Source organism: Felis catus, chromosome C1, assembly GCF_018350175.1.
Source record: "Felis catus isolate Fca126 chromosome C1, F.catus_Fca126_mat1.0, whole genome shotgun sequence".
Taxonomy (NCBI): Eukaryota; Metazoa; Chordata; class Mammalia; order Carnivora; family Felidae; genus Felis; species Felis catus.
In genome coordinates, this window is record NC_058375.1 from 8,598,367 (window position 1) to 8,620,446 (window position 22,080).

The 22,080-nt window shown below is 52.4% G+C and overlaps 2 protein-coding genes and 1 long non-coding RNA gene across 12 annotated transcripts in view; 2 read left to right on the top strand and 1 right to left on the bottom strand.

The window, feature by feature from the left end:
• Positions 1-345: 345 nt before the first annotated feature.
• MTHFR (methylenetetrahydrofolate reductase) lies at positions 346-14,255 on the bottom strand. Of its 10 annotated transcripts, none has more exons than XM_006934283.5 (12): positions 14,125-14,255; positions 11,364-11,609; positions 9,964-10,202; positions 9,019-9,129; positions 5,862-6,055; positions 4,901-5,151; positions 4,486-4,620; positions 4,094-4,274; positions 3,661-3,843; positions 2,722-2,823; positions 1,702-1,821; positions 346-1,403 (listed from the first exon to the last, which is right to left on the bottom strand). In XM_006934283.5, the coding sequence occupies exons 2-12, from the start codon at positions 11,594-11,596 to the stop codon at positions 1,188-1,190; spliced, it is 1,965 nt and encodes a 654-aa protein (XP_006934345.2). In that variant the 5' UTR covers positions 11,597-11,609; positions 14,125-14,255; the 3' UTR covers positions 346-1,187. The 10 variants fall into 10 exon arrangements, with proteins under 10 accessions (XP_006934345.2, XP_006934347.2, XP_006934348.2 ...); XM_006934285.4 differs by having other exon boundaries at positions 11,364-11,606; positions 14,125-14,250; XM_006934286.5 differs by lacking the exon at positions 14,125-14,255 and adding an exon at positions 13,637-14,046.
• Positions 12,192-13,286, top strand: LOC102901408. The gene is made up of 2 exons (XR_006583917.1): positions 12,192-12,327; positions 13,062-13,286. It is a non-coding gene; the product is annotated as an uncharacterized LOC102901408 (long non-coding RNA).
• A 62-nt stretch (positions 14,256-14,317) lies between the features above and the next one.
• Positions 14,318-22,080, top strand: part of CLCN6 (chloride voltage-gated channel 6) — a 32,587-nt gene continuing 24,824 nt past the window's right edge. Inside the window, 4 exon segments of the mRNA XM_003989496.5 lie at positions 14,318-14,603; positions 15,388-15,447; positions 21,483-21,548; positions 21,904-21,969. Coding sequence (XP_003989545.2) covers positions 14,517-14,603; positions 15,388-15,447; positions 21,483-21,548; positions 21,904-21,969 — 279 coding nt within the window. The 5' untranslated portion in view covers positions 14,318-14,516.

Genomic DNA, 22,080 nt, shown 5'->3' on the forward strand with positions numbered 1-22,080 from the left:
GCCCCTCTGCCTCAACCAGCCACCCTGGGAAGGAAGAGGGTAGGTAACCCACGACTGTGCCTGCCTCTTCTGCCATCAGGCTGCTCTTTGGACACCCACCCCCACCCTTGCTGAGCCAGCGAAGACCAGCAGGCAGGGACGGGGACAGGGACCAGCTTCTGTGCATCCCCTGGTCACTGTCCCTGAGCAGCGGGGCTTGAGGGCTGACTCCAGGGGAGCAGGGCCAGGCAGGCAGCTTTGGGAATGGCGAGGGAGTGGGGGGGGGGGGGAGAGGAGGGAGCAGAGGGGACAGAGCAGCTGGCAGGAAAAGGTCCCATCTAAAAAAATAAGCCAGGAAGAAATAAATCCTGCTCAGTGGAGCCTTATCTTTGCCCTTGACGGTAGCAGGCAGAGTAGCACTCCATGGCGGGGGTTGGGGGGAGGGAAGGCCGAGGGCTCCACCAAGTAGAAGGGTGTAGATGCCTTCAACCTTTAAGAGACACTTTCCCTCTTGAGCCGCCAGAACATAGAAACGGCTCTTTCAAAAAGCAGCCTTGTGGAAAGGTGAAAGCCCGGCTGGCTCGCAGGCAGACGCTGGCAAGAAATGCCCACGCTATCACGTTTCAGGCCAAGGCCTGTCCGGAGGCCTGGGACGCGGCCAGATGGGCAGGTGGGCAGGGCAGTGGTCTGCCCCTCCCGCCCACGAGCACTTAAGTGCCCGGCGGCCAACACCTCGGAGATGAGGGTGCGGCGCCCTCGCTCTATGTCTCTTCTGCAGCACTGCCCGTGCCCGCTACCCAGGTTCGCTTTGCCATCCCCGTGGGTCCCAAGTGCAAGGTCACTGGCAGCCCCAGGCCGGCTCCCAGGGCTGCCCTGGTTCGAGGCCTCAGTCGGCAACAATCATCCTCTCTCCTTCTCAGGGAAGATGCTGTTCCACCCCCCCCCCACGGTCCTCTGCAGGAGGGGGGTGCTTCTCACCAAAGAGCACTAGGCTGAGCCACAAACGCCCCGTTCCGACGTGGGGCAGACTCAGGTCCAGCCGGAGCCGGCAAGCCTCACACCAAGTCTAGCTGCCATCACCGTGTGAGGAGTGGAGGCCACGGCTTGGGGAGAGATGAAGGAGAAGAGGGGTCCCCAGGAAAACCAGGACTGGGGAGGAGGAAGGCAGGACGCGGGTGGCCTCAGGCCAAGAACATCAGGGCGCGGGATCACAGGGTCTCTGTCTCCTGCTCTGGCCCGGGTCTGTTGAGAAGCTCAAACGTGTCTTCTACCACTTGCCACAGGCAGTTGTCCAGCGGAAACTCGTTGTCTACCAGGTTGACCAGGAAGTAGTTGTCGTGGATGTACTGGATGATCATGCGGGACGGAGACTCCTCCTCGTACAGCTTGCCCCACTGCTCGATCCACAGGGCAAAGGCTTCATCCTGCACACACGGGCACGTGCAGACACACACACACACACGCACAGACACACACACAGACACGGGCAAGGTTAACAGAGCTGCAGGTCAGGGCTCCACGCTCAGCGCCCCAAGGGCCTCCATGCTGCCCGACAGGACATTTCCCGGAACAGAAACGAGGCTCACTGCCAGGGTCGCCTCCCATCCCCCAGCCCAGAAATCAACACCTCGAGGCAGAGTCCACCAGCCCTGGGCTGCCGCTGCCACTGCCAGCCTAAGGTTTGCAAGGTGGGCAGGGCAGGCCCGCTCCCAGCATCCTTACCTTCCAGAACATGAAGCTGACAGGATCCACCACTGTAGGCTGGATAATTTCTCGCCCAGGGAAGATGCCCCAAGTGACTGCATTGGGCTGCAGCTCGGGGGCATTGGTGATGTTTTCACCCTGATGGGGGGTGGGGGAGGAGGTCAGAACAGACCTGGGCACAGACACCTGCAGACCTTCCAGTGCCTGCGAACCCAGCTCACCCGACCCACCGGGAGTGCGCTCTGTTCCATCCCCTCCACCTGCCCCTCCCAGCTCTGGCAGCCACTCTGTGAGAGGCCACAGGCTGCTTCCTTCCTCCTCCCAGCCTCCAAGCTCCACTCCCCCCAAGTCCCATCCCCCACATCCGGTGGCTCCTGCCGGCTTACTCTGCAATCCGTCCCCTCGTGGCTGCCCAGCCGGGCCTGTCTTTGCCACCGGACTACCACAGGGGCCTCTGACTCTAGTCTTCCTTGGCCCTACCATTCGCACCACCGTCCGCCCTGACTTGCCTACAACAAAACACGGAGCCAAGCGACCGCTGCTGGGAAAGGCTCCTTCCTGTGTTTAGGGGAAAACCCAGCTTCCAAGCCGGACAGTCGGTATTTAGTCGGTATTTAACCCACTCAGCAGCGTCCCCACGGGCTGCGCAGACAATGCCTTCGCACACCCTCTGCCCTTTCCCCGTGATGTCCTTGCCCTTGTCCTCAAAGAGTCCAGCCAGCCACACGGGACCCCTCTAAGCCTTCCCTGACCTCCCAGGTCAGACGTCCCTCCCCTGGGTCCCAGCATCCCATACTGAACTTTATTTTTAAAAGTGCAGCTGCATTTGTAATTACCCACTGACTGGGCCCCCTCACTAGGCTGGGGGCGCTCTGAGCTGAGGGCAGGGGCCTGGCTCTGTGTACGTGTATCCGTTTCCTCCGTGCCTGGCCAGGGCTCAGTGCTCGGTGCTCGCCGAGTGGAGGAGTAAGCGTGGTGCCTTCAGCCCTGGGTGTCTGGGCCTGCTGAGCGCTGTCGACACCCCGGAAGCTGGCCTACCTTCACATCCACGATGTGGTAATTAACCCGGAGCTCGTACTTCTTCAGCACCTGCAGAAGCGCCCCCACCGTCTCACGGGAAGTAAAGAACTCCAAGTAGGCCTGCGGGAGAGGGGCGGGCACCGCCACATCAACCCCGGGCCTCGCACGACCCTGCTCCGTGGGCTGCTAAGCACACCACGTGCTCCGCGACACCAGGCGCTGGCCCTCCGGACCGTCCCAGGGAGGCGCCCATGCCCACACGTGTGGCAGGACTTGAGGCACTGGGACTAGCGTGGCCGTGCGGATCACATCATGAATCCAGGCAAGGGGGACAGGAGCAGGTATGTGAGGTGTTTCAGTCTGGACAGGTCTGAGAGACACCTGCCCCCCTCTCGCCACTAGGGAAGGTTCCACGGAGAAGCCATCTCAGAAAACGGACGGGAGGCCCAGTCTGACGAGCTGAGACATGGGAGAGAGGCCTGACTCATCCCAGCCTCCCCGCTCCCTTCACGGTAACACTGATGGCAAGGGCTTCTTGAACCCCAGCTGCCTGTCAGGGGTTGAGTGGGGGCACTATTGTCCCCATTTCTCACATGGGGAAACTAGTTCAGAGACGTTGAGCAACTTGGCCGCACAGAAGGTGCAGGAGACCAGTAACAGTTCCATTTCGTGAACGCTTCCTGCGTTCTTCCCACGTGCTAAGCATTTCCCATGCGTTGTCACGTTTCCGCCCCAGAACGTGACGGGATCTATCCCCGTTTTGCAGAAGAGGCAGTTGAGGCTCAGAGCGCTCACGCGACCCGCCTGCCCAGGTCTGCCTGACATAGAGCATGGGCTCCTATCTGCTCTACCTCTCAGAATAAAGAGACCCCAGAGAGGAAGGCTTCTCTGTCCGCCTCTCTGGGGAACCCCTGGGTGCCGGCCGGGGTGGGGAAGCCCCATGTGTCCCTGCCACACCTTCTGGAAGACATAGCCCCCACTGGGGCCCCAGCCCACAATGGGGTCAGAGGATGGCTTCCCGTTGATGTTGGGCTGGGAGTTGATGGTGAGGATGCCCTGCCGGTTCACTCGAAGCAGCTCCTCCTTCATCAGGCTGGTCTCGGCCGCCAAGGGCTCATCATTCCAGGGCAGGCAAGTCACCTGGGAGAGAGGGCGGGCCAGGCTGGGGCGGCATCACGCCCGGCAGCCCGCCTTCCTCCCTCTTGCGGGCTCCGCCGGTCACCAGGCACCCCAGGCGGGGACTTCCCAGCTCACCCTTCCCTTTGCTGAGGTGCTGTGTCCAGAGAGAGGTGAGGCTTAGGTAAATGGGGGGCGGCATGAGTCCCAGCCCCGAGGCCTGGCCCACAGGGAGACAGGGCAGGGGACCTAACAGGGCCCCCGCGGCCCTCACCTTATAGCCATTCTGGTTGGGCTCTCCCGAGAGGTAGCAGGCAAAGACTTCAAAGACGCTTTCTTCCCCGGTCAGCTCCTCCCCCCACATCTTCAGCAGCTCCTCCCTCGGGGACTTGCTCGTCAGGTAGAAGAGGTAGTAGTCCTTCAGCTCCCCGAAGGCTGGAGAGGAGGAATTGCCCCTGGCCAGGGAGGCACCCGGAGGGCAAGGCACACTCCTGACCCGGGGCTCCTGATGGAGGGACAGGCGCCCCCACCCACCCGGGGGCATTCTTGCGGATCCTGTCCCTGACTGCTCCCCAAAAAGCATGCAGAGAAGCAGGCAGACTCCCTTCAGCTCCCTCCCAAGAGGACACACTCGCACTTGCTACGGGGTCCCAAGCAGGTGCTCACCAGCGGCCGTTGGGGAACTCATCCCACTCCTGGGTGCGGTAGATGTAACTCTTTGGTCTGGAGGCCCAGAAGATGGGACGCACGTCCTCCTCCCGGCGCTTGGGGTGGGCACTGACGGCCCAGGGCAGGGGACGCCTGGGGGAGAATGGAGACAGAACGAATGAGCAACTGGCCAGAGGACGCAGGAAAGAGGGGCGCACCACTGAGCCGGATGGAGACCTCTGCTCTCACTCTGTGCATGGGCTTCCCCCTGAGGCGGAACCCTAAGTGTACCGCTAGCCAGGGGAGACCTCCCTCTGGACGGCTGTGGCGGCCAGCACCACTAGGGCATACTCATTCTGTGATTACTGACTTCTCCGCCCACCCGACCTTCCTCTGTGGCTCCTAGGCCTGAATTCGGGGCCGCCAGCTTCACCTGGGGTCCTCAATCCACATGCCCAGGCGCTTCAGCACCTCTGTGGTGGCCATCTCGCGGTTGAGGGTGTAGAAGTGAAGGCCTGGCACCAAGCCACTGGTCAGAAGCTCCTGGCACAGGCTCACAGCCTGCTCGATGCCATAGTTGCGGATGGCAGCGTCATTGTCTTTGATTGGCTCGATCACGTCCTTGATCTGCTGCGGTACCTCCAGCTTGGACAGTTTCACAAGCTGCCGAAGGGAGTGGTAGCCCTGCCCGAGACACAGGGGACTCTGGGTGCCATCTCCCAGCCCGTCTCTTCCCCGAAATACTTACTGCCCGCCCCATCCCTGCCAGGCCTCCTGGCCAACTGTCGCGTGGCACAGAGGGACTCCGGCAGGTCAGACCAGACTGTACACGAGCCCTCGCCTTGTCCTGCTTCTTCCACTCCACAGAGCATACCGGCTGCCCGCGGCATTCCTGCCCTCGGTCTGAGCCAGCCCTTCCGCCCCTAGTTGTCTTTACTGATAACACAGTGGGCATCAAGGCCAGTGGTTCCCAAGCCACACCGATCATCAGCACGGCCTGTAAAACTTAAGTAACGTGAAAGTCCCCAGGCCCTACCTCAGATCTATTAAATCAGAACCTCTAGGCGTGGGATTTGGAAACCTACATTTTGAAAAAGCTTTTCAGATGATTCTGATGACGGCCAAGTTTGGGAAACATTGACTTAACCAAGATTTATAATGGCAGTGATAATCCCCTTTAGTGACACTCGTCAGCAGGCCCCTCCAACAGCCCCTGTTGCTGTCTGGGAGGGTGGGAGACGAGGTAACCAAAATGGGGTGGCATTTTCCAAGGACTGGAGCATCTGTCGGAAGGGAAATCCAATGAGCATCAAAGCACTTTACCAGGAGCTTGGCATTTCAATTTCACCCCAGGGCCCTGGCCTATGCTAGGACAGCCCTCCTGGGACCCTCACCTGGATAGGAAAGATTCCGGGGAGGATGGGGCAGGTAATGCCTATCTCGCTGCAAGCCTTAACAAAGTGGAAGAATGTGTCAGCCTCAAAGAAAAGCTGGGTGATGATGAAGTCGGCTCCTGCGGATACCTTCTCCTTCAAGTACTTCAGGTCGGCCTCAAAGCTCCCTGCGTCGGGGTGGCCTTTGGGGTAACCTGCCGATAGGGATGACAGTTGGGAGAGGCTGGCTCCCACCTGCTCAAGGTGAATGATGAAGAGACCAGAAAGCTGGGAAGCCAGAGTTCTCTGCCTCGGGGGTTCTGGACTCGTCCCCTGCAATACTGCAGCACGAACGGGCCGAAACAGTGGGTGGCTGGGCTCGCAGTGATGTGCCTCTCACTCTGGACATGACCCTCGGTGAGAGGCAGCCTATGGCCACCCGCCAAAGAATTGTGGGGGACAGCTCCCTGACCTGCCTCACGTCCCTTGCAACCAGCCAGGCAAACCAGGCCTGCACTTTGTGGCCACAGAGAAGAGGAAGTACCACATTCAGCACGGGTCAGGCAGCATCTGGGGTCTGGGCAGTGGGTTAATTGAACATCAAAATTATTCAGGGATCTAAGAGACTGAAAGTTCGAAACCATGCACACAGAGGGAAGCCTTGACTAAAGTGGAGATGTTCCACCTGAAGGAAAGAATGGACGGAATTCCGTAACTACCACCAAAAGCCCAATGGTCTGTCATACGGGGAGAAGGGATTCACCTGCATCAAGTTCCTTATCAGTCATAGTCTGTCGCTTCTGATGACAGAGCCAGAATCGGTCCCAGCGAGCAGCCCCACCAGGTAACAAGCTCCTGGAGGGTGAAGCACTGGGGCTGCCGGGGAGGCTGAGGATGGGATTCGGGAGGTGGGACTACATGTCACCTAGGCTCCTCCCTAGCTCTGGAAACTGATTGCTTCCCTGAGCAGCCCTGCCTGCAAACGATGACGGTAGGCCTTGATGAAGCTACAGCGGAGGGGGCAGAGGGAGAGGGAGAGGAGGAGACAGAGAGAGACAGAGACAGACAGAGAGAGGGAGACAGAGACAGAGAGAACCTCAAGCATGCTCAGCACAGAGCATGACACGGGGCTCAATCCCACGACCCCTGGGATCATGACCTGAGCCAAAACCAAGAGTCGGATGCTCAACAGACAGAGCTACCCAGGTGCCCCCATTTGCAACTTTTTATTACAGAAGTTTGAAAACTTACTACTCCCAAGTAATGAAAACAGTATAATGAACTCCCAGATCTCTAACAGGGATCAAGCCAGAGGAAAGGAACACCAATATCATCGGGGACTGTCCAGTGAAAAGTTGCTCACAGAAGAATGCCCTGCCCGTGGGTGCACAGCTTCTGGAAGCAGAATCTGGTTAGAAACTGCATGCATACTCTTGACTCTGGTCTTCTTATATTTTTATTAAATTTTTTTTTTTCTTCCCCTCTGTCTTCTTGATGATGAGCCCCAGGTATCACCAAAGTTGAATTATGTCCTGGTGAGGGGTGCTTGGGTGGCTTGGTCGGTTAAGTGTCCGACTCTTGATTTCGGCTCGGGTCGTGATCTTAAGGCTTCTGAGCTGGACCCTGGTGTCAGTCTCTGCACTGACAGTCCGGAGCCTGCTTGAGATTCTTTCTCTCTCTCCCTCTCTGCCCCTCCCCTGCTCATGCTCGCTCGCTCTCTCTCTCTCTCTCTCAAAAATAAATAAAAAAAATTTTAAAAATATATGTTAAATCTTAAAAAAAAAAAAAAAAAAATGAAGCTATCGGGAGTGCTGGCTTCCTCAGCCTCAGCCCTGGGCAGGACCCTGCGCCAGGCTGCGGAGAGCGAGCCTGCTTTGCTGTGATAAAGGCAGTTTTGTTCTGAAGAAACTGCAAGTCAAAAAGGAAGATAAAAACTCTTGTTTCAAGGGGTGAAACATGGGAGGGACTGAGCACCACAATTGCACTTTCAATAACAAGCTATTCTTCCAGCAGGAATTTCAAAAACAAGGAGATTTTCGCAGCTGAGACTAGAGCTATAAATCATCAGTATCAGCAAACACAGCACATACTTACATTTAGATTTTGCTCCATTTACTGTATTTTCTGTCACAGCCCCAATCTGCTGTTTTCCAACCCTAGGATCAGCCTTCTCGCCCACTTTATGACAGGCAAAGCACCAGACCCCTCGGCACCTGCAAGCTCACAGCTCAGCCAGTCTCCATGCACGTAATGCCTACTGCACATGTGCATGTTCCTCAATTAACTGACCCAAGGGTGGCCAGTGTGGGCAGCTAACACTTGAACGGGTGGCAATGCCCGCCGTGTGCCTGACTCCTCATCAGGGCCTCCTGCACTCACCTAAACACGCCTGTTGACTGTGAAAAGTGGATACGTACATGGGGGCCTGGGACTAAACCCAAAGCCATAGGCAACAACTAGCTACCTTGAAGCCACGTGGCTTATTTTTTAAAAATCACGTCACTTTGACGTGCTACTTCCAGAACGTGGCTATGTTTGTTTTAATATAAAAATGATATGATTTTCCCAAACAATGTTTCAGAAAAGTTGTCACGCTAAATGATGCGTCAAAGCAATCCCTGGACTTCTCGTATCCCTGGCACATCTGCTTCACCATACCCAAGCCCTGGTTTGAGAAGCTGAGGCCCAATCCCAGTAAGCGGGGGTAAGAGGGAAGGCCATTTCCAGCAAGTGAACCCTGCCTCTTGGCTGTAGCCCCCAGAACGGACGCTGAGCTGAGCCAATGCTCTCTCCTGAGAATTCAGAACCGATACTGAGACCTGTCGGTCAGTCTGGACTATTGGCTGGACGTGATCATGTACACTTAGCAGCTTCCTTGCCCCCCCCCCCACCATCTTAATAAATATTCTTTTTGCTTAAAGAAGAAGAATAGGGCTAGGAAGCAAGGTAAGAGTGCAAAAAGGCAGAGGAGTAAAAATTCAAAGGGTGGGTCGAGACAATGAGAGCAAGGGCATCGTGTGATGCACCCCTGAGCCTCCCTCACCTGGCACTGGCTCCGGCCCACGGCGCCCTGGGATATCGGGTCCTGAACTGAGTGCTGGTGGGCATTCTGGGCCCTCTGGGCGCGTCATTCCTTCCCTCCCCTGTCCCCATGCACCGGGAAGGCCCAGCCACTCACCTGCCACACAGACGTCAAAGTAGTCTCCAAACTCGCTTCGGATGTGCCTCACCAAGTCTGCAGCATAGCTGAAGCCTCCTTCCTCCTCTTCCCACTGGTCACCCACGGGGTCTGCAGGGGTGGCAGAGCTCACAGTCACTGGGTGTCACCCGCCCTCCAGACAGCCTTTTTGTTCCTTCTCCCCACCCCCCACCTGGGTTGTCAGCTCCTCAGAGGTAGAGCCTTGATTTCCTCCAGGGTGCGTGTCCCTTCCTCCCAGCGTGGCCCTTGGCAAATGGTGGCCAGGAAGACCGTGGCCATCCTGCCAAACGCTTACCGAGCACCGACTCTGCGGGCAGTGCGCCGGCAGGGCTAACCAGGGGGCAGCTGAGCCTCCTCAGTTAGCCTGGGGCGTCGGAGACCCCTTCCCTACCCAAATCTGGCTGTGTTCAGGCACCCTCACCCAACCCTACTGCTTACTCTCCCGCCCTCTTGGACCTCTTGCCTCCCGGGAGAATGTCTACTCAAGTGAGTTCTTGTGGAGGGCACGAGGCCACAGAATCCCACCCGTCCGGCTCCTCCTTCTCACACTTGGGTGGGACAACAGGTACTAGAGGCACCAGCGACGGTCTCACCCCTGGGATTAATGCCAGAACCACGCTCTTTGATTGGGCCCAGGGCTGGGTACAGCCAGCGATCGATGAAGCTGTGTGCAGCCAGGGCAGAGGGTTATCAGGCGCTGGCTGCATTCCTGGCTGCACTACGCCGGGGTCAGGAGGTCAAGAAGCGGCTCCATGTGTGTGGTACCCACAGTGCTCACTACCCACAGTGCCCGTGGACACTACTGGCAGGGAGGGGACTGAGCGCGCTCAGTGTGGGACCCAGAGAAAAGTAAAGGACCGCTCCAGGGACAGAAGAGGCCTTCGAGGAAGTGAGATCCCAGAGAGCAGAGTGCGGGCTCCACACCTCCCCTCAACGCCAAGATGTTCTTCAGGCCCAGCCGCTTGGCCTTGTGCAGATAGCCTGTGATCTGTTCCCGGCTCTGACAGCAGCAGGTCATGTGCAGGATGGTCTCCAGGCCACAGTAGTTCACGGCGGTGCTGGCGATCACCATGGAGGAGGTCTCCTTGTCTGAGCCGGGATCCCCTGCCGGGTGCCAGGTCACATCTATGAAGAGGGGGCCACCTGCCCCCATCCGATCAAACCTGTATGGAATTTCTTTCTGAAGAGGGGCTCCTGAGAGCACACTACCCTTCACCACCTTCCCTTGGGGCCCAGGGGTCAGGGAACCATCACACGCAGGTGGTAATCGGGCCACCTCCATCCGTCTCCTGCTGGCTTTGCTGCTTATTAGCTGTGTGATCTCGGGAAAATTACTTGATCTGTCTGAGCCCCAGTTTCTTCACTGCAAAAACGTGTGAAGAACGGTACCTACTTCGTGATAACACTACGGAAGTACTACCATAGACAGTTGCACAGCTCTAAGAAAAGTGCTTGGTATACACCGAGCACTCAGGCAGTGTGAGCTTCGATGATGATGATGACGACTGTAGAGATAACTGATGAGCAACAGCGAAACCCTTTCGTGTGAGAGCAGTACATCAGCCTTTTCAAAGCATTTCCACACTCATTATCTCGGGTGAGCTAAGACACTTCGATGGTCAGAGGTTTGGGGAACTCTCAGAGTGGCAAACAGAGGCTCACTCTAGGAACGGGGAGAAAAGAGGGTCGGCAGACACAGGTTTCTTTCATGCTGCCTCCCGGCTGCGGTGCAGCGGCCAGCGGCCTTATGGAACAAGGCCACGGTTCCCGAAGAGCCACAGGTGTGCACGTGTGCGCGAGCTGTAACAGGGTATTTAAACATCCTTGTGCCTTTAAACCTCAAAACCGTGAGAGCGACACATGGAAGATACAAATGGTAAAAAGCAGACACTTTCTTTCTTAAAAAAGGAACTGCAATTCATAATGTGCTAACGTAACTCATTTCGCGTTTCTAGATTTCAAGAGGCCTAAGTCAAATTCCTAACTTGTGGAAAATGTTCTCCAAGCCGCTGCTTTATGACTTCCTAAAGTGTATTTGTGTACCAGCCCCAAGTTCCGCCAAAGAATGCGGTCTGAGAGAATGAACATTTTTAACCATTGCGTGCAGTGTGTGACTCTAAAAATTCCAAGTTGCTTGCAGGGAGTTTTATTGACAGCCGAGAAGCTGCCGCTCAGATGATCCACAGCCCCCCCCCCCCCCGCTCTTTTCCACCCCCCCTGGCGGCCTTCTTCTGCCGGGTCAAAGTGTGGCCCTGCCCCAGGCTGCCGGTTTCCCTCCCCCACCCCCCTCATTCGGCCCCTATTTCCTAAGGACATCAGCGCACCTCGAGATGAGATTGACGGCTCCCTGAGCGGTCCGAGGAGGGAAGAATTCTAGGGAGAACCACTTGTCACCAGATTCCATCCTCCGCCTCATCTTCTCCCTGAGTCTGTCGTGGCGCTCGGGGTCCAGCCCCGGCGTGGAACATCTCGAACTATCCTTGGAGCTCTCGCTGCCACTGCTGCTGCCCTCTGAGCGGGACGTGGGGCCACCATCCCCTCTGGGTTCGTTCACCATGGCCGGGTTCCTGCTGCACGGGGTGGAGGGCAGGAGCGTCAGAGGGCAGGCAGCCAGGACCCGGAGTGGCAGGGTCAAGTGAGAGATGCTGCATTTCCACGCGGGAAGAAGGCTGGTGAGGGTAAGGGTGACGGTGCCCCCACCCAAGGGCTGCACACACCACAGCTATGACTGTCTACACTGCTTCACTCAAAGCTTTGCCCTCCACAGCTGCCTGGCTCTAAATAAACCAGCCCCCACCCGGCACAGAAACACGCTCTTTCAGCCCGTGGATCCTCGGTGACAGCTACCTGATGGAGGGTGGCACTGAGAACCTCCCGCTGCTGGCCTCCAAAGCCCACATTCGTAGGGAGGGGCAGCGGGGCCTGGCTAGGAGGACCTTGGGTGTTGGATGGTCCATCTCCGCCAGCTCAGACCCAGAGTGGGTGGGGACGAAACAGGAGGAACCTTCCCCCAGCCAGTGTGTTTGTCTGGGCGGAGGGAGGTGTGACAAGGGAAGAGCCCAGAGCTAGAGCTGGGGCCCTGCGCAAGGGGGCGGGGGCAAGGCTTCTAGGCAAGAGAGAGAGAGAGACAGAGAGAGAGAGAGCGCGCGCAAGCGAGCTGGGGCTCTAGCAGCAGAAGCTGGAAGGAGGGGGATGTTGACTGGAGGCTGCAGGGGTCACTGGATCACTCTCCCAAGAAGGCAGAGCTCAGCCTGGCCCTGCCTGGAATACCTCCTGCTACTTGGAACGGTTTGTGTGCTTGCAGGATGGAAGGGTGCGGGCATGACAAGGCAGCCAGATTTCTCCTGAGTTCACGCTTCTCCAAAAAAAGATGCGTCATGGCTTAGAACTTGACATTGAGTAGCTTCCACAAGGAAACAGACCCAAATTCAGTAAGGGCATGAATTTATGTTCAACTCAGAACAAAAGCTGTCCCGTCTGTGCCTGCCTTCCAGACTGGCCTCCTTACACACACCACTGAAGTCAGTTAAAGTAATTATAGTGACTGCACAGCAACCACATAGGAAGCCCTGAGCCTTGGCAACCACAGGCAGGCCAACAGAGGGCACGGCGTCATTGGTTGGTTTGGTGGGGAAAATAAGACAAATTCTTAAAAACAAAACAGAACGCTACTCTTGCACAGCAATGTGCAAACACACACTTTTGGTAGCGAAAATCCAATGTGTGGTGACTTGGGGTCATCAGAGGAACAACCAGGCCAAGTTCATTCCTTTCAGGGATCATCCACTGCCAAGCCAGTGTTCTTAACTATTTGGGGGCTCTAGACTCCTGAGAAATTGATGAAATCCACTGCTCCTCTCCCCCGAAACACACACAAGTGCACAGAACACAAGTTTGCACGTCCAAAGTCAAGGAGTCAGGACCAGAGTAAAAACACTCATACCGATGATTTTTCTCCCTAGGGATGCCCATTTTGTCAGGACCAGAGTAAAAACACTCATACCGATGATTTTTCTCCCTAGGGATGCCCATTTTGATCTTAAAACTCGAGGTTCTCGGCAGGAATGGCCAACGTGAGTGAAGAAGGGAAGAATGTCAAGATGGGCCTAGCTGGCCTTCCTCCTGAACTCAAGAGAGTGGCTCATTAACTGTCTGCTGGAACAAAACCAGGAGAGGGGGCAGGAAGCAGAACCACCCACCAACTACCCGCTCTTTCATTTCTTTGATAAAGACTTGCAGCATTCCTAGAACGTGCCAGGCATGTGCCTTCTTTCAACCTTCTACCTCCCAGCACTACTTACCCATTTTAAGCTGGACTCCCATAGCACCCAACACAGGGCTGTAATTGTGGCTTCACGGTTTTGTCTCCTCTCCTACCCCCCCCCACCCCAGTGCCCTGAGACGAGAGCCCAATATCCTGCCTATGGCATCCCCACGATGATAAAAGCCAGCACTCAGCGCCAACAGGTCAGGCGCCGTCACTCTCTTCTCAAAATAACCCTCTGCCATTTACTGGCCACTCGCTTAATCTGTGCCAAGCACCGCGCAGTGCGCGAATGCAAAACCCATGGCTCCCAGAAGGGCCAGGGGCGGACACCTGTGCGCAGCCCGACGCAGTGGGCACCGCAGACGGCAGTGTCAGCGGCCCACAGGTGCTCAGCTGGGAGGCAGGTTTAAAAGGCTGGAAGCCGGAAAAACGCCACCGGCACCCGGGTGGCTTCCAAAACCGCGAATCGAGTCACCGGGTCACTGGGTCATGGTGGGGGCGGGGACGCGGACCCAGACCCGGTCCCGAGGGTCTGGGTCACCACCCCCCGTCTCAGGGCCGCCTCTTCCCCGGGGTCCCTCCGTCCAGGTCGGAGACTGCAAGGGAGTCTTCGTTTCAGGGTTGGAAGTCACTGAGGTTCGCAGCCTTTGGAGGTTACAGAGGTCCCCCGGGGGGCGTGCGCCGAAGAGCAGGAGCCCACCGCCTCGAGGGCCGGGCCGGGCGGGCCTCCCGCCCTCCCTCGCTCCCCGCCCCTCGGTGGGTGGTCCCCACTTCCCGGATATCCCTCCCTGGCGACCCCACGCCTCGCTTCCACTCACCCTCCCTTGGCGGGTGACTCAGAGCCCTGGCACCCGCCGCAGCTGCGTGACCACTGTGTGAGCGCCGGAGGACCGGCGGGGCGCGCGGGGGGCGGGGCGCGGCGCAGGTGTCAGGTTGCAGTGCAGAGGGAGGCGGGACGAGAGGGCGGAAAACATCCGTGCGAAGACCGGAAGCTCCATCCCCAATATGGCCGCGCCCAAAGGTCTCTTTGGAAGTGGTCCCTCCACCGTCATGTGACGCGGGCCCTCGCCCCACCCGTCTGCAGCCACTCCCTGTCTCGGTCCCAAGCTCGAGAGGGCCACGTGACACTGTCGGGGCCAGTCACGTGAGGCGCGGATTCTGGGTGGGAGGGGGTCGGTGGAGGGTTCCGGAGTGGCAGTGAAGGAGGGAGATGGCGGGGTGCAGGGGGTCCCTGTGCTGCTGCTGCAGGTGGTGCTGCTGCTGCGGTGAGCGTGAGACCCGCACCCCCGAGGAGCTGGTAAGGAGCAGGCGGAGCCCGCCTGGGGAGGGGGCGGTTGCCAAGGGATGGCGAGAGGCGTTGCCGGGGGGTGGGGCCGAGCCGCGCTGGGGCCTCAGGTGGCAGCGGGTGGGGTCTGGGGACTGCATCCTAAGCTCTCGAAGCATCTGCCGGGCTTCACGTGCCCAAGTCTGGGGTCTTTTCTCATAACCCCTCCCTGGAATCTGAGGGAATATCCAGGCCCGCTCCAGTTAATCCCCTCCGTGTTTTCTTTTATTTCCATGTGAAAAGAGTTTTGAATGAAACCAGCGTTTTCAGAATGAGCCCCTTCCCTGGACTTTGTGCTTATCATGCAGCTGGCTTAGTTTCCCCAGCCTTTTCTCACCGTATCCCTCACCTTTTCTGGGTCATTGATAATCCAGCTTCCCTCTGCAAAGCACCCTGGGAAGACTTGAGTTGCTGTGTCCCAGAGTTGACAGGTCCCTTCTGTTTTCAGATTCACCACATTGTCAGATGGAACCTGATTTTTCCCCCCCTTTAGCTGGCAAGGGACATCTTTGAGGTGTCCTGAAATCGTTATTTGAAGAACACATCAGTAGAAACAAAGAGCTCAGCTGGATGACCGTAGATTGCCACCCACAACACCCCCTATCCCAAAAGTGGGTTTTTTTTTTTGAGGTCTTGTTCCCATTTGATAATAGTTCGAGACGATGTGGAAATTAGCAACAAATTTCCATAAATACTTCTGTCTCTTTTTACTTTTAACCGTTAAAAGAGTCTTGCTTTTGTGGATCTGTTTTTCTAGACCATCCTTGGAGAAACACAGGAGGAGGAGGATGAGATCCTTCCAAGGAAAGACTATGAGGTGAGATTCTTAGATGCTGTCTTGGGAAACAAAAGCAGTGAGTGACCTGGTCACTTCCGACCGAAACATTAGGATTTCAGTGAGAGATGCTCTTTGTCTCTCCCAGGGAGTGAATGGGTAAGAAGAGGTCATTTGTCTCTCTCTCGACAAACGAGCTGTTTAACAAGCCCTTTTCTCACCATGACCCCAAAATGGGTCTGGGTATGTCTCCATGCATTCACAGGTCTATGGTACCTTAACCTGGATAGAATATGTTTGCTGTTAAACTATTTGCTCTTATAGCTAGAGACCCAGAGTCAAAGCCACTGATAGTGTGTGTTCATAACAGGTGTGGGACAGGAGTGTGTGCTTCTCTTCTGAGAGAACTTCGTTTTCAGATAGATGATTGTTTCCTGCCCAAGGAACTTTTTTCTGAAGTGCTCTTAATTATAGTCCTTGTTTCAAGTATGGGATTTTTAGTGTGTGTGTGTGTGTGTGTGTGTGTGTGTGTTTGTGTGTGTGTTTAGTAAGGCCAGTGCTGCTGGAGTCAAACCAAACAAATACACCTCTTTATCATTTAATCCGTTTACGATAATGTGTCTGTGATTTTTGAAATAACAAAAACAAGCCTTGGTTGTGATGGAGAATTCTTAAACTGTTTACAAAAAGAAGCTAGAGAAAAACCCATAACCCTGTTCATTAAAAGATGACCATTAACCTGACTGAATGTCCTTTTCCATGTTCCCATTCCTGCTTTTTTTAAGTAATAAGTGTGATTTTTACTACGTGTACTATTTTAACATGTTTTCCCCCAACTTGAAAACAACTTTCGTATTGCTAAGTATTTTCCTACAGTATCTTTTTAAATAGACAAATATTTTTTATTATGGCACAATTTATTTAATTTGATTTTTTCATAGGATGAACTGTATAGTCTTGACTATCCTTTCTTGTTCATTTTTAATCGCTTCCTTAAGCAATTCTAAGAAGTGTAATTAATCATGCATGTATAACGCTTTTTAAAAATGTCACATAGGGGCGCCTGGGTGGCTCAGTCGGTTAAGTGTCCGGCTTCGGCTCAGGTCATGATGTCACAATTTGTGAGTTCGAGCTCTGAGCCAGGCTCTGTGCTGACAGCTCAGAGCCTGGAGTCTGCTTCAGATTCTGTGTCTCCCTCGCTCTCTGCCCCTCCCCCACTCATGCTCTGTCTCTCTCTCTCTCTCTCAAAAATAAATAAACATTAAAAAAAATTTTTTTTAAATGTCACATAGACTAAAAGTTCAATATTTTAGAGCACTAACAGACTAGTTTTCTTTTTAACATTTTATCTTTTGCTGTAGAATTTAGTACAGCTAATAGGATTTATTAGTATAACATGGAATTTCAAAAAACCTTTCACGTATAGAGAATTTCAAACATAGAGAAAAATGGACAGGATAGTATATTGAAATCCCTTGTACTCATCATACAGTTTCAGCATTCAACTCCTGCCCAACCTTGTTTCATCTGGCTCCCATCCTCTTCCCCTTCCCTTATTATTTTGGAGAAAATTCTACCCATCACGTTATTTCACCCATAAATAATTCAACATGCATCTGTAGAGGATAAGGTTTTGTTTTGTTTTTTTTTAATGTTTATTTATTTTTGAGAGAGAGGGAGAGAGGTGCAGAGTATGAGCGGGGAGGAGCAGAGAGAAAGGGAGACCCAGAACCTGAAGCAGGCTCCAGCCTCCAAGCTGTCAGCACAGAGCCCAACACGGGGTTCAAACTAACAAACTGTGAGAACATGACCTGAGCCAAAGTAGGACATTTAACCTACTGAGCCACTCAGGCGCCCCAGGGATTTTTTTTTTTTAGCAAAACAGAATACCATGTTCATACCTAAGAATTTAACAATAATGCCTTGATATTAAGTGTCCAGTGTTCAAATTTCTCAGTTGTCTGATAAATGTCATATAATTTTTTAATAGTTTGTTTGAACCCAGTTCCAAATAAGGTCCTCACATTGCATTTGTTTGATTATCTTTTAAGGTTTTTTTAAACTTTTTTTTTTTTTAAGTAATCTCTACTCCCAGTGTGGGGCTCCAACTTGCAACCCCAAGGTCAAGAGTCACAAGCCCACCAGGTGCCCTCCTTCTAAATTTTTTTTAACCTGTAGGTCTCTCCTTCATCTTTTTCTTCCCTTGCAGTTGACAGAATAATTTTAGGACTCTGGCATTTCCCAGTTGCACACACCGTGGTATATGCTACACTGACGGGAATGGTTTTCCTGAATCAAAATAAAAAAGCACAGTATCTACTGTGCACACATCTACTGATGTGTTTTCCCATATTTCTAAAATAGTTGTGTCCGTGCACACTGTTGAGAGGTTTGCAACAATTAGTATAAGAAGCCCCATAGTGTGCTGTCACCTTACATTCCCTCACTGAGCCCAGTGATGTTACCCTGAATGTGTGACCATGACTGGAACTTTCTGGCAGCTTTCATCTACCCCCCTGGAACTCACCATGGTTTCTCTGCTCCATTGATCCCGCTATTCCCAAGCCTCCTTCTCTCCTTTTACTAAATCGCACTTACGTTTGCTTACTAAATTGCGTTTACTTTCACCCGATATGCATATTTATGTAAATGGTATGGGTTAATGTTCTTTCATGTGAGTCATTAATATTTCTCAATTAACTATCTTCAAGGAGGAGCTTCTTGAGAACATTTGCCTTGCATAAGAGCAAATTTAGCTGGACGCTTAATCAGAAAAGTCTGCTCAGATTTTATTAGGGATCAACTAGAAAACCCTTCTTTTGAAAATCTTTCTAAAATGTGCTCCTTCTCATTCCTGCCTCACTAAGAGTTCATTACACCTACTTGACTAATTTCTTTGTAAGGTGGGGGTCTTACAAGATGTTAGGATTGCTGTTTTGACATCCTGTCTCGAGCTGGATGGTTCATCTGTGGGATGAGTCTGTTAACAGACAGTGATGTTTTGTGCTGGTCACAGACCCTCTATTGCTGTTCTGAATTAGGGAAAGGCACCCCTCAGAGCAGAGGATTTAGAATAAAAGGCCTCTCCCTCTGGGCCACAGCAGCTCCTCTAGCTCAAGACCCATTGAAAGTGCTTCTTGTTGGTGGAACGTGGGCTGCCTTTCAGCCCCACTTGCCCTCTTCCCCCGCTCTCCCCACCGTGGCTGTATACCATTTTGCTCATAACTTTGGGCAGCAGGACACCTATACACATTTTATTTAAAAAAAAAAAAAAAAAAAAGTTGAGGCGCCTGGGTGGCTTAGTCAGTTAAGCATCCGACTTCAGCTCAGGCCATGATCTCATGGTTCGTGAGTTCGAGCCCCACATCGGGCTCTCTGCTGTCAGCACAGAGCCCACTTCCGATCCTCTGTCCCCCTCTCTCTGTGCCCTCCCCTGTTCACGTGCACATGTGTACTATCTCTCTCTCTCTCTCAAAAATGTAAACGTTAACATTTATTTTAAGTTGTTAGCCCCCCACCCCCGACCCAAGAGCAGAATACAGCAGAAATCAAAGGAAGTTCGTTGTCACAAAAGAGAAGTAAACGATATCTCGTTTTAATGAATAAATTATCTAGTTCATTGGTACATACTTAAAGTGTCAAACTCAATTTTAAAAAAAGAAAAGATCGATGTCCTGGTGTTAGAATTGTTTTCAAAATGTCCCTTTTAACAGTTTTATTGGACTTATAACTCACAGTCTATACAGTTTATCCATCTAAAGTATATGATGGAGTGGTTTTTGTAGTATATTCACCGAATTGTGCCACCATCACCAGATCACTTTTAGAACATTTTCATCACCCCAACAGGGAATCCTGTACCCATTATTGGTCACTGCTCACTCCCCTTGACCTTGACCCTAACCCTAAACAACCACTAGTCTACTTTCTGTCTCTAGAGATTTACCTGTTCTGGACATCTTAAAAACCTCTTAAATGTTTATGAAGCCGTAGCATTATTAAACAAACCATGAAGCACGTAATTGGTTGGCAATTTCTCTATATGTTTGGTAGGAAGGACATTCGTATTTTTCAACATTTTTTCCCTGTTTGTTCCTGGAATGTGATATCACCTTAAGGTTTTTTTTTTTTAATGTACATATATATTTATATGTATGTATATAAAACACATATAAATATGTATATATTACGCGCACATACTCTATATCCCACCCCTTGCACAGTAAAAAAATCTACATATAACTTTTTGACTCTTCAAAACTTTCTACTAATAGCCTACTGTTGGCCTTACTGATAACATAAAGTCAGTTAACGCATAATTTGTATGTAACGTGTATCATATGCTGTATTCTTAGAATAGAGTAAGTTAGAGAAAAGAAAACGTTAAGAAAAAAGAGAAAATACATTTACGGTACTGTACTGTATTTTTTGAAAAAAATCCGTGTACAAGTGTACTTGCTCAGTGCAAATCAGTGTTACAGGGTCAACTGTATTACACGTATAGTATGTTATATATATGTAATCACTAAATACATACATATTCTCATCATTCACAGATGAGTCCATTTCCTGGCAGAAGTATTTTTTACCGACTGCGGAATTTTGTTTCGTAATGAGAAAAAAAACGTCTTTTTTAAATATAAAAAGTACGTGTGAGAATTTCAAACAACACCCAGATGTGAACAGCCACCTCAGAGATATGCATTGTTAACAGTTTTCCCAGGGGTGCTTGGGTGGCTCAGTCGGTTAAGCAGCCAGCTTGATTTCAGCTTAGGTCATGATCTCACAGTTCATGCGTTCAAGCCCCACATCAGGCTCTGTGCTGACAGTGTGGAGTTTGCTTGGGAGTCTGTCTCTCTCCCTCTCTCTCTACCCCTTTCTGCCTCTCTCTCTCTCTCTCTATCTCTCTCTCTCTCTCTCAAAAAATAAATAAGCTTTAAAAAAAATTTTTTTTAAGTTTTCCCAGATGTCTGGCATTATCTGCTGACATTCAAATAATCTTAATTTTGTGTCATCAAAACAGGATCATATTATATATTTCATTCTGCATCTGGCTCTGTTTGTGTACTTTGCGTTTTCTTTTACTTAATAATTTCTATACGTTTTCCACATCCGTCTGTGAAGACCTATCCTAATTATGGTTATGTAGTCTTCCATATTTGGATGTTTGATCATCGATTTACTAAGTTGCCTGTCGATGCCCCAGGACCCTTTTAAAAAAGGGATTTGGACTTTGGGGATACATATGGATGGAATAAATTGTCACGTGTCACACCTGTGTTTGGCTGACTGCTGACTCTTGTCGTGGGAGTGTGGCTACCGGGCCAGCGTCCAGCTTGTTCGCCAGCCTATGTGTAGGTAGCAACAGGTTTAGGAAGGAGAGAACACACAACACATCATTTCCTTTGTTGCCAGACTGCTGCTTCTCTTAGGAAACATAGAAGAAATAAAATTAGTTCCTTTGAGTTGTTTCTCAAGATGTCTCTGGCACACACACAGATTTGTTGCAGAATAGCCGTGTTGCAGAATAGCTCAGTTTAAGGAACACTGCTGTCGATGCAGTTTTAGGAGCTGTGCTGAATCTGTGCCTCTTCCCAGCATAAACTGAAAGTTGCTTTTTAAAATACCTTCCACGTTGGTTCGTCTCGTGATTAACCTCTTTCTCATGGAAGCTGACTACTGAAGAGACTTGTAATTAACTGATTCTCTAAATGAATTGGGTTCTGGTTAGTTGATGTAGTGGGATAAGTTGGGTAACACTGATAGCCAGAGGTCTTTTCATGTTTCGCAGAAGCAGGATGTTTAAAGGTAGGTAATCGAACGCTTTTCCCGCAGCAGGAGTCTGTAGTCGTGCTGCTGGGACGTTCGTGCACGTCCAGCACCAATTCTGATGTGACAGATCAAAGGTCTGAGATGCTGCACTTCTAACCAGCTCGCCCCCCCCCCCCCCCCCCGGTGCTACAGGCCCACTGTCCTACCCGTCCACACTTGGAGTAGCAGGAACCTAGAGCTTTATTTTCCAGGTTTCAGTAACTGTTCCTGTCTTGTGACTTTTTTTATTCCCGTTTGTCTTTCAGAGTTTGGATTATGATCGCTGTATCAATGACCCTTACCTGGAAGTTTTGGAGACCATGGACAATAAGGTGAATCCCTTATTGATTTCTTGGGACTGGAGAGATCTCACAGTAGCTTCTTTTTCCCATCTAAATGCCCCTGTGAATAGCCTTACTCCGGTGGCTTTTAGCCCCTTTCGTGAGATATCTGCATTTACTCCTGAAACCTTCACCCTGTCAACCACAGTACCTGCAGCCAGTACCTGGCCCAGCCTCTTACAGTATATCCTTCTGGCCTCGTAAAGCACCCGCTATAGCAGACGCCATTACCGTGCTTGCTGTCCCTCTGGAATCTAGCCTGACCCTGATTGGCCAAGATGTGTTCCTTCCTTGCTGCCAACAAAGCCGTATAATGAACTGAGCTTGTCTTTCTCTGTGTGAACAGAAAGGTCGCAGGTATGAGGCGGTGAAGTGGATGATGGTGTTTGCCATTGGAGTCTGCACTGGGCTGGTGAGCAGGCGGGGGCGTGGGGACGTGGCGGGCCAGAGGGGTGGCAGAGGTCAGGGGGCAAGTCATTTGTCATGATAACAGAGACCACCTTTTCTGTTTTTCTCCCCCGCC

Coding starts and splice junctions, on each gene's coding strand:
- MTHFR (XM_019836171.3), bottom strand. CDS start 11,996: ATGGACCATCCAACACCCAAGGTCCTCCTAGCCAGGCCCCGCTGCCCC. Junction 10,203..11,363: donor GCCGTCAATCTCATCTCGAG/GTGCGCTGATGT, acceptor AATTCCATACAG/GTTTGATCGGATGGGGGCAG. Junction 1,822..2,721: donor ACCACATCGTGGATGTGAAG/GTAGGCCAGCTT, acceptor ACCCCCCATCAG/GGTGAAAACATCACCAATGC.